The following is a 14,336-nucleotide window of genomic DNA, read 5'->3' on the forward strand; positions in this document are numbered from 1 at the left end:
AAAATGTCCAAAAAGAATAGATTCATTGAACAAATTATTGGACATCCATTCAGTAGAATTCTCTGTAGTCATCAGATGATGTAAGGAAAAACCACTCTAAATGATATTTGGGGGACAACTGAAATATGAATTATATGTAAGATAATGTTAATACATCAGTGCTATCTCTTGGGTATGCTTTGTAGGAGAATGCAGTATGGATAGTGTGGGATACATGCTGAAATGTCATGATCTTTGCAGCTTACTTTCAAATGGTTCAGGAAGAAAGGGACATTATATCATATAAACACAGGCACACACACACACACACACACACACACACACACACACACACACACACACACACCCCTTTCACAGAGAGAGAAATAGAGAGAAAGCAAATGTTAGCCATAATGAATCTGGGTAAAGTGTGGATGGAGTGTATATCTATCAACTTTTCTGTTTAAAAAAATTCCAAAATAAAAAGTTGGGAACATGTGAAAAAAAAAAAAACAGTTAAGGACAGGAGAAAGTGATATATTTTAATGAAAAAAGTTTACAAATCAATATATACAATATAATCTCATTATCATTATTATTACTTTTAGCTAAAAGATTAGGATTACATAACAGTAGCTGGTATTTATTGGATGGAGCCTTTTTATGTGTCAGGCACTGTGCTAAGTATTTACATGCATTGTTTCATGTAGCTAAAACTCTATAAGGTTATGTGGCATTATGATTTTCCCCACATAAAAAATTAATAGAAACTCAGAGGTTAAAAACTTATCGAAAAACCACAGCCAGCCACTGGTAATCATGGATCTTTATGACCTCAAGTCTACACTCTTAGCTACAGCACTTTTGCACAGAGAAAAGACCAGAAGGCTGTTGTAGCTGCTGACAATGATATCAATAGCTAATAATTTTCAATCAGGGCTGTAATGGAAGTACGTATTTAATATTTCAAAGAAGCAAAGCAAAGAGGAAGGCTAGTTCTATAGGGCAGGACAGGATGAGTGTGGTAGTTCTTACCGAGTGGTAGCATTTGAGATGGGCTTTGAAGGATGCATAGGAGTCCAATGGGCAAAAAAAAAAAAAGGGCATTCAATACAGAGAATAACATGAATGAAGACACATAGTGTATTTAAGAAACAATTCTTAGTTTGTAGAGAGCGTGGAGGCAGGTAACCAGGGTAGATGGTGTGAGTGAGATTGGACAGTCCCACAGGAGGTGACAAATTATTTTACCAGGTGAGGACAGTGGGAACGAAGAGGGGACAGAATCAAAGTTTCCACTTCTGAATGTTTGTAGCATTATGTTGGGTCACTCCATCATAGATACATGTCTAGAAATAATCTTCTTATCTTCCTGAACTGGTCCTTTGCTTGTTTATGCTCATTTCCATACCTGCCCTTCTCCTGACCTGCTTTGTCCCCTTTGCATCCCAGGCACTACCTTTCCTCCAGCTTCTTGCTGGGTTTGGCTACCAGGAGGCACTGGCAGAAGAGGGGGTGGGGGATCACGGAGAGCCCAGAGATTTTCAATCCCTCTCTGTCCACCTCCAGTTGTGTTCCTGGCAGCAGCTGTGTCTCATCCTTGAGCCCAAATCCTGCCAGCCAGCCCCTCCCAACATGGAGCAACCACTCCTGCTCGGCCTCCATTGTGGCTCTAGAGGCTGTCCAACTCAGCCTGGCTTTTGAGTTCTGGTACCACCATTTTCTCCCTGCCCCTCCAGCCCTAGGGGTGGTAGCATCTTCTTGCTGATGCTACTCTCCTGGCTGTCTCCTTCCTGTCCGATGAAGCTCCTCAGCTCTGCCATTTCTTCATTTTAAGAGAGAGAGAGCATGAGAAGGGGTGAGGAGGCAGAGGGAGAGGGAGAAGAAGACTTTCCGCTGAGCAGGGACCTGATGCGGGGCTCAATCCCAGGACCCTGAGATCATGACCTGAGCCGAAGCAGACACACACCCAGCTGAGCCACCCAGGTGCCCCTCTCCATTTACAGAATTCCAAGAAGAGGGATATAGCAATCACTCAAGAAAGGTTTGATTGATTCCTAGCCTTGGATCCCAATGATAACATGAACTTCCTTGTGTGGAATCTAAAAGGAGACGAGACACAAGGAAGGGGAAGGAGCTCTAGTTCTGTCTTCCTGGTACTTTGCTTGGGATATGGTGTAGTTTCCACCTATTCATTCATTAATTCATTCATTCAACAAACATGTATTGAGTGCCTAGTAAATGCTGGGCACTTTTTTATGTGATGAGGATATAGCAGTGATCCTTTCCTCTGGAGCTTATATTTTAGTAGAGGACTTTGGTGCAGCAACAAGCCATTGGGAAGGAAGGGCCTGCCCATTTTCCCTAGAGTCACTGCCCGGAGATCTCCACCAGATAATGTGGTTAGGAGATGGATCATTTCAGGTGGAAAATAACGACCGCAGTATCATTTGGGGGGCCAGATGCTGTTCTAATGATCTCATTTAATCCTCACAGGCAAACATTGAGGCATGTGGTATTATTGTCCCCAACTGAAGATGAAAAACCAAGGCATGGAGAGGCTGAGGGATTTGCTCACGGTTACAGAGCTAGGAGATAGTTGAGCCTGCTTCGAATCTAAGTGGCCTTGCTGCTCGGACACAGTAGATGTATGGAAAGCACATGATGAAGCACCCAACATGTGTCAATCCAGCCAAATGAGGCTGGTTCACCTATGGCTCTTGGGTTAGTTGCTACGCTTGCTGTTTGACTTCTAGGATGCTGAAGGACAAAGGATTATGTTACTACTTTAACTGGTAGGCTTCAGAATAGTAGGCAGAAAACCATTTAATTTTCTTTTGACGATAGCTTTCTGGGCTCTGGTAAAAATGATATGTATTTTGATATGATATGTATTATGTCAAAGTTCAGAAGTACAAAGAAGAAAGTTAAAACTCATGAGAAAAAAGGAGAAAAAGAAGGAAAAAAGAGATAGAACCAGAATAAACCAAACTCCTTAAAAAAGAAAAACCCTCCAGAAATCCAACGAACTATTTATAGCTATTATTTCCATCCTTTCAGGCAAATTTACATACTTATATATATATTTAGCTCTACATAAAGCATTTTACACAAATGGGATCATATTATATATGCAATTCCAAAACCTATTTTCAAAAATTTCTTCACTCACCAATATGATGCGGAACTAAAGATCACCACCATTATTCTTTGCAACTGCTTAGTATTACCTTGTAAGAGTTACTATAATACATTTCATCAAACCTAATTGAAAGACATTTAGACTGTTTCCCAAAGTCCTATGTGAAAACATTACCAAAAGCATCCTGTTTACTTTTGAAAAATTCATAAGAATCACTTCGGGTAATCAGAAGATATGATTTCTGGGAAATCACAAGGAATGCACACTGACATTTTGATATGTATTGGTGAACTGCCCTCCCAAAAGATTGCCTCAATTTATGCCCCACCATGACACACATTCATCAGGACTGAATTTATAAATCTTTGCTAATCTGATAGGCAAGATAATCCCAGGAATTTAATTTCTGGGTTTTTTGTTTGTTTGTTTGTTTTTTAATCTTTAGTATACGTTTACTGTCTATCTGAATTTCTTAGAGGATAACATATATAAGACTTCTGGTTTCAAAGAAGAGACTTATTTATATGCAAAGAGGTCCATCCCAGCATTACTTATACTTGTTAGAAAACAGAAACAACCAGATGAGAAATCAATACACCAATTAAGATATAAACATGTGTAGGAATATTTTGTAGCCACACAAACAAGAATATTTTGGATAAGTATCTAATAGCATATGGAAATGATTATATTATAAAGTTTGAGGAAAGAAATCAAAATGCAAAATAATTTACAGAATAATTCCAACTGTTAAAATATAAGTTTAGAAGAAAAAAGATGGGAAAAATAACTAGACTAGAAGGAAATACAAGAAATTGTTCATGTGGATGATCTCTGTAAGGTGGGATTTTGGATTATTTCAATTTTCTTCATCATACATTTTTGCAGACACAGAGTTTTCTAATCCAGGGGCTAATTTTTAACATCTGTTTGGTGCATTCACTGTTCCTACTGTTTAGAGGTCATTCACACACAGATGCATAACATTATCATTAAGGACTTATTTTAGTGAACTAAATGGACATATGCTTTGGTTTATCCGTAATACTAAGGTATTAATACGCCCATTAGTACTGGCACTGCCTTAGGGGTCAGATCCTGGCTCTCAAGGGTGTGCCCCTGGAAGGTGGGAGAAGGCATATGCCCAACATCTATAGCATAAGAGAGAAGAGCATGTCTGCTGAGATACAGGAACACCTTCCAGGGGAGGTAGTATTCAGCGCATCCTGGAAGAAGTTGAATTTTATATAACAGTTGTCATTCTTCCCACTGACTCTATAAGAAAGAGGCGTTCGTTGTAGAGGATAGGAAAATGTATAAGATGACAACAGACATTTCCAGGCTATTATCACATGTGGAACACTGTGTTCAATCCTTACATGGAAACATCTCACTTAACCCCCAGCAACCCTCTAAAGGTGGCTGTGATTATTTTGTGCATTTCAAAGGCAAAGAAAGGGAGAATAAAAGATTAAATGAGTGAACACCGGGTACATGATCGGATAATTGGCAGAAGCAGTCCTGGAATGCAAGTTGACCTGGTGCTACAGAAGAAAATAAATCAGTGCTAAGCTCATTCTTTCAGTCTCCTCCCCCCCCCCCATGCAAGAGGCTTTCCCGGGTCCTCTGCACCCCTGGGTGGTTCTCACTCAAGCATTATCAGCACATAGGTGGTAACTGAAGGCATATGAGTGGGTGAGATCACCCATGCAGAGGAGAAGAAAAAGGGCTCTGGGAACAAAGCCTGAGCAACAGAGATGGAGATACATTCCCAGGTCTGGGCTGAAGGGAGAACAGGCAGCATGGGGAAAATTTCACAGTGGTAACAATCTTGGAGCTGAACCCTAGAGGATGAGAAGTTGGCCAGGTGGAGAAGACGAAGACAAGTGTCCAGAGCAAAGGGAACAGCATCTGCAAAAGCATATGGGATGCAAGGGATAACCTGGTAACTTGGAAAACCAGCAAGTGATTTTAGTATGGCTAAAGCATAGAGTGTGTGTGTGTGTCTACGTGAGTGTGAATATATGTTCAGGAGGTTAGTGTGATGATACATAATCTAGCAAGGAAGGCACACTTCATGTCATTAAAGACCATGTGTTAGTTGGTTTTCCAGAGACATATATATATATATATATATACATACACACACACACACACACACACACACACACACACACACACACCCTATTGGTTCTGATTCTCTGGAAAAACAGAGAAAACAAATATATAGAGATTTATTATGATGAATTGGCTCATGTGAATTATAGAGGCTGAGAAGGCCCACAGTCTGATGTTTGTGAGCTAGAGACCCAGGAAAGCTGGTGGTATTCAGTCCAAGTCCAAAGACCTGAGAACTAGGGGAGCTGATGGTGTAAATCCCTGTCTGAGGGCTGAAGAAGTTGAGCTATGTCCCAGCTCAATCAGTGAGGTGGGAAAAACCCAATGAATTCCTCCTTCCTCTACCTTTCCTTCTATTTGGATTGGATGATGCCCAACCACATTGGGGAGGGTGATCTACTTCCCTGAGTCCACAGATTCAAATCCTGATCTCATCTGAAAAGACCCTCAGAGACATATCCAGAAACAATGTTTAAACTGAGCACCTGTGGCCCACTCAAGTTGACACATAAAATTAATCCTCACAATCCCTTATTAAAAGGTTTGGAATTTTATGGAAAGAGAGTCTGGGAATAGAGTGGAGAGATCCCTGAAGGCCAGCTCATCAGTATAAACTTTATTTATCTGGAAGGCAATGAGGAGCCTTTGAATTTTTTTCAAGAAAAGGAATGATAAGATCAGAACTGGGCTTTTCAAGATCCTGGACTGGATGGTTTGGAGAAGGAAGAGGCAGGGGAGAAGGCGAACAGTTGGTAGAATATTGTAACAGTCAAAGTGAGAGGTGATGAGCATATGTACTCATGGGTACTAGGATGGTAGCTACATAGGGTGGTGGTTTATTGGGGTGAGGGGTGGGTAGATTTGGGATGACAGATAAGAGAAACATCAGACAATCTATGGGGTTATCTGGGAAAGTCCATTGTTGAACATTCAAACCAGCAGTTCAAAAACATGTCCTTCCTTCCTTCATCCACCCAATTATAGCAAACTATTTACTGAGTGCCTACTCTGTGACAGGTCTATGCACCAAACCTCTAGTCCAGTGTGCAGTCTAGACACATTCTCATATTGTAACAACCTAGTGTTACAAGAGTCTAGAAATCAACAGCTTCAGAAGAAGGTTGGGCAGGTAAATCACCCAGGTAAGTACTGGGGGATCTGGGCTACCTTTCTGTAGGAGGGGACTTCTAAGCTGAAAATTCCTAACCTCAGGCAGAGACATTGTGTGGGAGCTGGGAACCCCCTGGTGAAAAAGGTATGTGCCCCTCCCCACCCACGAGGGTGGAGACAAATAAACAAGACAATGTCACCTGACACAAATGCAGCTAAGTCATGCATATGTTATATCTTTCTTTAGTCAAAAAAGAAAACTCTCCGTGCAAATTTACCCTTTTAAGGCCGAGCTATCTGGAACTAGGGGCACCAAGATGGCAAAGTGAGACCGGAGCCTTCCCCCCGGCGGCACCACCCAGGCCTTTGAAGGATAGGTGCAGGGTCGTCCTCCTGGCTATTGAAAAGAACCTAGTCAATGTGCTCTGGTGGCAGGTGGCTAATGTCCTGAGATTTCAGCCTTCCATTGGTGTCCAGCGCCCTGGCCTCTGGGCTCGCTGGCCTGGTTTCTAACCTTCCCTCCACGCTGAAGAAAACTAGGGCTGAAAGAGGACCACCTTAATTGCTTTGGGGACCCGAAGGTGGGGGAAAGGGGAAGGGATGAAAAAACATGCTTTGTGTATTAAAGAAAAAAGGAAAGTGAAATCCGAAACTCGGGGGCAGGAAGCGACCCCAGGCCGACACTTTGTGAACCTTTGGCGGGTAGCACACCTGGGTGGGGGGTGGGGGGTGGGGGGTCACCTGCTCGACCTACCACCCTCCCATTCTGGTACCAAAGCCACGAGCCTGAGGAGCAGGGACAGCAGCAGGGAGACAACATCCGCGTCTCTACGTTGCCACCGGCCCCCCCAATCCCCAGGCCGCTGCCCCCCACTTCCTGCAGCCCTGGTCACCTCCGGGGGCGTGTGTGAGGGGCGGGGCTACGCGGAGCTGAGGAATTTTAAAAAAAGGCGAGATAATTAGCATTCTCTGATCCCATTGGCTCTCCGCCGGCCCTGCTTTACATATGCCCGCCCTGCTGGCTGCCTGGGGTTTGCGGGGTTCGGCCGGGTTTGCAGCCGCCGCGGTAGCTGCTGCGCTTCAGTGCCGGGCGGGCGCCTAGCGAACCCCGGGCGGGGAGCCGGGAGCCCGGAGCCGGGAGCCAGCTGCCAGCAGAGCTGCTGCGGCGGCATCTGAGTCCATTTCCGTCCTACGAACACTGAGGCCGGCGGCCGGCGTCTTCTGCGCCCAGCAGGGCCCCGGGAGGAGCGGGTCGGACACTTTTTATTTTATTTTGGAAGAAAGGGGCGAGTCCCGGCGTGAGCTTCCCTCCCGGCCTGGCTCGCTCCCCAGTGCGCCCCAGCTCCGGCCCGGGCTCTGGAAGATGACTTCGGGGTCCGCCCGGCGTCTACTAACGGCGGCGGCTCGGGGAGGCAGCCGAAAGTAGTAACACTTGGTGGTAAGCAGCTGGTGGAAAAGTGAGCCGAGGCAGCGCGGACTCGGCTCTCCCCGCCCGCCGGCGCCCGGTGCTCTCGCTGCTCCTTCACCTCGGCTCCCCGGCGGCCGCAGCATGAAGTGGCGCAGCGATGGCCAGGAGAGGTAAGAAGCCTGTGGTGCGGACGCTGGAGGATCTGACGCTGGACTCGGGTTATGGTGGCGCGGCGGACTCGGTGCGCTCCTCCAACTTGTCCCTGTGCTGTTCCGACTCGCACCCGGCGTCCCCGTATGGCGGGAGCTGCTGGCCGCCTCTAGCTGACTCCATGCACAGCCGGCACAACAGCTTTGACACCGTCAACACTGCCCTGGTGGAAGACTCCGAGGGGCTGGACTGCGCCGGCCAGCACTGTTCGCGGCTGCTGCCGGACCTCGACGAGGTCCCCTGGACCCTCCAGGAGCTGGAGGCGCTGCTGCTGCGCTCGCGGGATCCCCGGGCAGGCCCGGCGGCCCCCGGCGGCCTGCCCAAAGACGCGCTGGCCAAGCTGTCGACGCTGGTGAGCCGGGCGCTGGTACGCATCGCCAAGGAGGCGCAGCGCCTGAGCCTGCGCTTCGCTAAGTGCACCAAGTACGAGATCCAGAGCGCCATGGAGATAGTGCTGTCCTGGGGCCTGGCGGCGCACTGCACGGCGGCCGCGCTGGCCGCGCTGTCCCTCTACAACATGAGCAGTGCCGGCGGCGACCGCCTGGGCCGCGGCAAGTCAGCGCGCTGCGGCCTCACCTTCTCTGTGGGCCGCGTGTACCGCTGGATGGTGGACAGCCGCGTGGCGCTGCGCATCCACGAACACGCCGCCATCTACCTGACAGCCTGCATGGAGAGCCTCTTCCGGGACATCTACTCGCGGGTCGTGGCCTCCGGGCTGCCCCGGAGCTGCAGCGGCCCTGGCCCGGGCTCCAGCTCGGGCCCAGGCCCGGGCTCCGGCCCCGGCACGGCCCCCGCGGCGGATAAGGAGCGGGAGGCACCCGGAGGGGGAGCGGCGAGCGGCGGCGCCTGCAGCGCAGCCAGCAGCGCCAGCGGGGGCAGCAGCTGTTGCGCCCCGCCGGCCGCCGCCGCCGCCGCAGCCCCACCGGCCGCCGTCGCCAACCACCACCATCACCACCACCACGCACTCCACGAGGCGCCCAGGTTCACCGTGGAGACGCTGGAGCACACGGTCAACAACGACTCCGAGATCTGGGGGCTCCTGCAGCCCTACCAGCACCTCATCTGCGGGAAGAATGCCAGCGGTAAGTGGCCGCGCTGGTGCCGCCGCCTCCCACCCCACCTGGCCAACTCCGGTTGATAGTTTGCCTCGCGCGCTCCCGGCCGCGTCGTTCCGGCCACCCACCGCTGTCCCAAGCCTCCGAGGGGGCCTCGGGGTAGGAGGCGGCCCGAAACTCGCCTGCTCACTCGCGCGCTCGGAATCCGCGTATACTTCACGCGGCTCCTCAGGTTCCCAAGTCCGGGAACGCACTGCGCGGCCCCTAGTGTGGGGCGGGGCGGCGGCGGCCGCCCGCAGACTGTGGGAAGAACCCATCGCCGTTTGCGGACACAGGCTTTACCATTTGCCCCTAGTACGTGTTTCTGCCAGAGCCCTGTGTTTGGTTTGGTTTGGTTTTTTGACCTTGAAGATGCCAAATTCTCTGGCGCACGAGTTCGGCTCCCTGGAATTCCGGAGGAGGTGCATTCCTCCCTCCACCGCCAGTTTGGGTACTTGCCCGCCCCCGGACACTGTCCTGGCGCGGGTGTAGTAGAGGCCCCGCGGCCGTCAAGGCAGAACGTTTGAGAGCTCGCTTGGCTCAGTGGGGGAGAGGTGTGTGTGGTGAGAGGGTGGAGCCGGAAGACTTACAGGTCCCAAGTTTTCCCGGGGCAGTTTTTGAAGGCCAGAGCGCACAGCTGGTGGGTGCTGCGCTATGGACACCCCTTCCCCCCATTTCCGACCTCCCAGCTCTTGCCTCTCGGTTCCCGGTGGGAGGGAGCTGCAGCTGTCACCACTCTGCTTAAGGAGCGCCACTAGGGACCCGGGCAAGATGGGAGTGGGGCGGGGTTCTGGAGGGGGCTGTCAGTTTAGGGCGTAGCTTCCAGCAGGTTCTGTCATCCCCTCCCACACCCCCCTGTTTCGGAGGCGGGAGCTGGGTGGGTTTGAACCTGCAGTTCTGGCGGCGGAGGGGGTGGGGCCGGGGGCTCTTGTTTTTGAGAGCTCGAGCTGGCGGTCCTGCCTGTCTACGAAAGCCCGAGCTAGACACTTCAAAGCTTCAGTTTTCCACAGGAAATGGTAGAAGCGTAACTGGAGACTCTAAAAGCGAAATAAAACTTTGCTACATATTCGGCGGTTTGGCCGGAGATTGCGTGGTTGGAGCTGAAATGCAGTCTTTCTGGGTAGATTTCATTCATGTTGCTGCCTGTCGGTTTCCCGGGGGCTGAAAGAGAGATGCAGCGGGCGCGGCCGGGCCTCTGGGGGTGCCAAGTGTGTGCACGTGAGTGTGTGCCTGTTTATGAGAGACTGTGAGCCTGTGCGTGTGTATGTTAAGTGTGCCTGTGAGTGTGCGCAGGAGAGAGCAGGCGCGCGAGGCTCCAGCAAAAGCTCTCGGGAAACTGACCCTCCCGCTCTCCCTTTCACCTGGTTTTGATCATCGTTGGGGGAGGAGAAGGAAGGAGCAAAGTGGGCGTGGTGGTGGGGGAGGGGCGGGATCGCGACTTCCGCGTTGCTCTGGAGACTCTTGAGGATCTCTTTGCCAGAGACCTTCCCCCTCTGCAGCCAGTCGAGGGCGCAGAGCCTCAAACACACGTGAAATCCTGACCGAGGTGGAAACGTCTAGGAGAAAGCATTGGTCTTTATATGAGCTTCTTCAGAAGGGGGAGGATTCACCTGAAAAACCCAGGAGCTTTGGGCTGGATTGCTCTCTGTTCGGAGCCCTACCCCCACAAAAAGCATAGGAGGGCTTAATTTTCTTCCCACCAGGTGCGCCCCACCTCCCCTGTTCTTACCTCTCCTGTTACAACCGTCCTTTACTTCTTACTGGCCCCCAAACCCTTATCCCCCTGCTGGGACTGGACCCTGCTTTTACTAAGCTCTCACGGTGTTTCCTTCCAAGGAAGGAGCATTCCCCGTAGAGGGCACCGGTGTGGGAATCTGGGCATCCTGCTCCACCTGTTTCTTTGCCATTCTCTTGAATTTATGTCTTTGGTTGACTCTCCTTCTTGGGCCTCAGTCTCCTCATCTGTAAATCAAGGGCCTCCTATAACTCTATTAGTAGCCTCCAGGTTTTTTAAAATTGGTTTTACTTTTATGATCCTTAACATCTTTTAAAGACAGTTTTTGTGTTTATCCTTTTCGGAGTAAGTATAATTTAAGGAAGGAGAGACCACAGAGTTGGTTTTGGGCAGGGTGAATGTGTGGCGGTTGGGGTTTGCTGCCATCCTAACGGTTCCCACACCATAGAGCTTTAACTCCTCGGTTTCAGGGCCCTTCGGCCATCTCTTAGTATGAGAGATGCTGTCATTTCATTGTGATCTCTCTATCTCCTTCCCTTGAGCTTGTTTATTTTTTTTTTTTTTTTTTTTTTTTTTAAAGATTTTTTATTTATTTATTTGACAGAGAGAAACACAGCGAGAGAGGGAACACAAGCAGGGGGAGTGGGAGAGGGAGAAGCAGGCTTCCCGCGGAGCAGGGAGCCCGATGTGGGACTCGATCCCAGGACCCTGGGATCATGACCTGAGCCGAAGGCAGACGCTTAACGACTGAGCCACCCAGGCGCCCCCCCTTGAGCTTGTTTAAAATGGCAGGTCATTTATGCGAAGAGTAAGGAATGAGCAATTAATTTCTTAGGTATCTGAAACATATATTAAACATCAAACCTGCTAAACTATTTTGCATGGCAGTCTTTCTGATCTGCAAGCCTTATTAAGGAGTCCGTGCCTTACGTGATCGATTTTTTTTTCCCTTTAACTCAGCAGTCTCACCCATTTGTGAACTCGTTTATTCATCGATATTTATTGAGCAGTTAGTAAATTTAAGGACCCAGCAGGTACTGTGATCCAGAGGTAATAACCTCCAACATGCCTCCACCACTACTCTGTATGTTGACCCATTTGATCTTCAGCATTCCCTTGGAAAGCTACTACTATTATCCCCATTATACAGAGGAGGAACTGAGGCACAGGGAACTTAAGTGTTTTGCTCTTTATTGGCAGATGAATTCCCTGCCTTTAGGCCATCAGCTTGCCCTTCATTACCTACCCAGTTGAACAGAGACCCTTTACAGCCTGACCTTCTGTCCCAGTTCATACACTTTCTGTTCCTTTCGAACTGCACTGGGCTGTACTAGATTTTACATTTTTATAACCTCTGCCCAAGTCTGAGAGAGAGCCTGGTACACAGCTGGAGCTTACTAGATGCCTGTTCAGTTGCTCAAGCTGTTGTGTACTATCATACAGTGATGTCCCGAAAGAAGCTATTGAGTTTTGAGTTTCTTGAATCATCTTTTCAAATCCTTCTACCTTGATCGCGCCCTTCTTACTGCCATCTCTACACCTGTCCACCCTTCTAAATTTGCTGCTGCTAGATGCCACGCCCAAGGAATTAGGAAACTAATCACGCGGGACTCAGTTCAGAAAACAGAAGATAACCAGCTGTAAGCAAGGGCTTGGTGGCTCTCAAAAATAGTAGGACTGGGTTTAGGGCATGTACTTTGCAGGGGGCAGGGGACTGTTTTACTCTTCAGAGGGCTTTTTTCTTATGTTGATTTTGAGCTGTTTTGAAGAGCTGGGATAAGAGCTAAGAGACCCCAGTGGATGTTGGGTTTCTGTGGGGTTTTAAAATTTGGCTTGATTGATTTTGCGAAAGCTACATAAGGGGCAGGCAGAAGCGCTTCAGCAAGCCGTTTGTGTGTGTGAGTCATTTTACCTCAATGGCTTCAGAGCTGGCCAGTTCTCATCCCTGGAGACTTGGTCCAGAATGATCTTTCCAACACCTCTGTGAGGCCTTCCTTGATCCAGCCCCTTCCCCACCCCCCATACCTGTGCCATACACAGCCCTTTCCCCCTCCCTTGGGAATCCCGACCCTGACCTTGCTTTAAGTGACTCCCCATCACACTGTGGCCCCTCCAGTGCAAGCTTATGTCCTATTCATCTTTGTCTCTCCTTTCATATCACTCAGCACAGCACCTAGCACCTAGCAGATGCCGGGTACTGTTTGTTGAAGGAATATAAGTGGCCCATTAAATCTTTGGGATTTAAAATTCACCCACCAACATCTGTCATCAACCTCTGTAAAGGCCTCTGAAATCAGACCTCCTGGATTTGAATTTCAAGGCTGTCCTGTTATAGCTGTGTGTTCTTGGGCATGTTACCTAACTTCTCTGAGCCCAGTTTCTTCAGCTATAAAATAGAGGTAATAATTAGGATTAAGTGAGATTATGTGTATAAGGTTGTTATAGTCTGCTGCCTGACACACGATGGGGGCCAAGATGGTGGTGGTAGTTGTGATAATCCAGGCATAATGGTATCTCACATCTCTGTCTCATCCAGATTAACTCATCTCCATGTGTTCAGTATGGATGGAGCCACAAGGATACAGAATTTTACTTGGATGGATCCCTCTTCCCGATATTCCCAAAGTCAAATAATTCAGGGGGCTCATCTCAGGGATTGACTCCATGGGCTCAGCCCTCACTGCCAAGGTCACAAAAAGATTGCTTGGGTCAAAGGAAAGTAGCTCATTTTATTTGCTGTATTTTTTATTAAAGGCATCCTTAGTGAAGGAGCACTAGGGAACTTTCCAGGGTGATAGGGTTCGGAGGTACATGCATTTTTCAAAATGCATTGATTGCATTGTAAACTTAAGATGTGTGCATTTCACTGTATTTTAAAATGTACCGCAGTAAAAAAAAGACATTAAAAACAAAGCCATAGGCATCCTTGAATGAAATTCAGTTTTAAATGCAGAAAGAGTGTGAAGGGAAGACTGGAAGAGGCAGTGTGGTGTGATGAAAGGGATAAGGACTTTACACTGGAAAAGATTCAGCCTCATATTTCAGCTCCGCTGCTTTCCAGCAAGTGACTTAATTTTGCTGAATTTGGTTTTCTCATCTGTGCAGTGAGGATTGCCAAAACAAAACAAAAGGCATAAAAAAGGGAAGAAAATCCAAATCTACCCCCATACGTGATTAGAGAATCGATTAAATCAGATCAAGTATGTGAAAACACCTGTCACATAGTAGGCACTCAATTATAATGCCTTCCTTAAAGCACTGATTATTCAGGCTGGTGATTTTGAATAGTCTCATTCAGGGATCCCAAATCACTTTGTAAACATTAATTAACCTGAGCCCTAGCCCGTGGCAGCACTGGCTTGGTGGGTAGGACGGTTTTCAGGTCTTCTGCTTCACTGTTGCCTCCTTAGATGCTGATCTGCACTAAATGCTTACTCAGTAGTTTTCCGGTCCCCTAGCTGGCCCTGCTGTTCCACAGTGTGGTGTTGCTGGGCTGGACAAAAATGTCACAGAAGAAGAATAGGGAAGAAGAATAGGAAA

General features: G+C 48.5%; 1 protein-coding gene across 2 annotated transcripts in view; it reads left to right on the top strand.

The window, feature by feature from the left end:
- Positions 1–7,401: 7,401 nt before the first annotated feature.
- Positions 7,402–14,336, top strand: part of ABTB3 (ankyrin repeat and BTB domain containing 3) — a 300,970-nt gene continuing 294,035 nt past the window's right edge. For both annotated transcript variants that reach the window (XM_036093514.2, XM_036093515.2), the window contains exon 1: positions 7,402–9,049. In XM_036093514.2, the coding sequence (XP_035949407.1) occupies positions 7,915–9,049 (1,135 nt within the window). In that variant the 5' untranslated portion in view covers positions 7,402–7,914. The remainder of the gene's footprint in view (positions 9,050–14,336) is intronic.

This window comes from Halichoerus grypus, chromosome 6 (assembly GCF_964656455.1).
Source record: "Halichoerus grypus chromosome 6, mHalGry1.hap1.1, whole genome shotgun sequence".
Taxonomy (NCBI): domain Eukaryota; kingdom Metazoa; phylum Chordata; class Mammalia; order Carnivora; family Phocidae; genus Halichoerus; species Halichoerus grypus.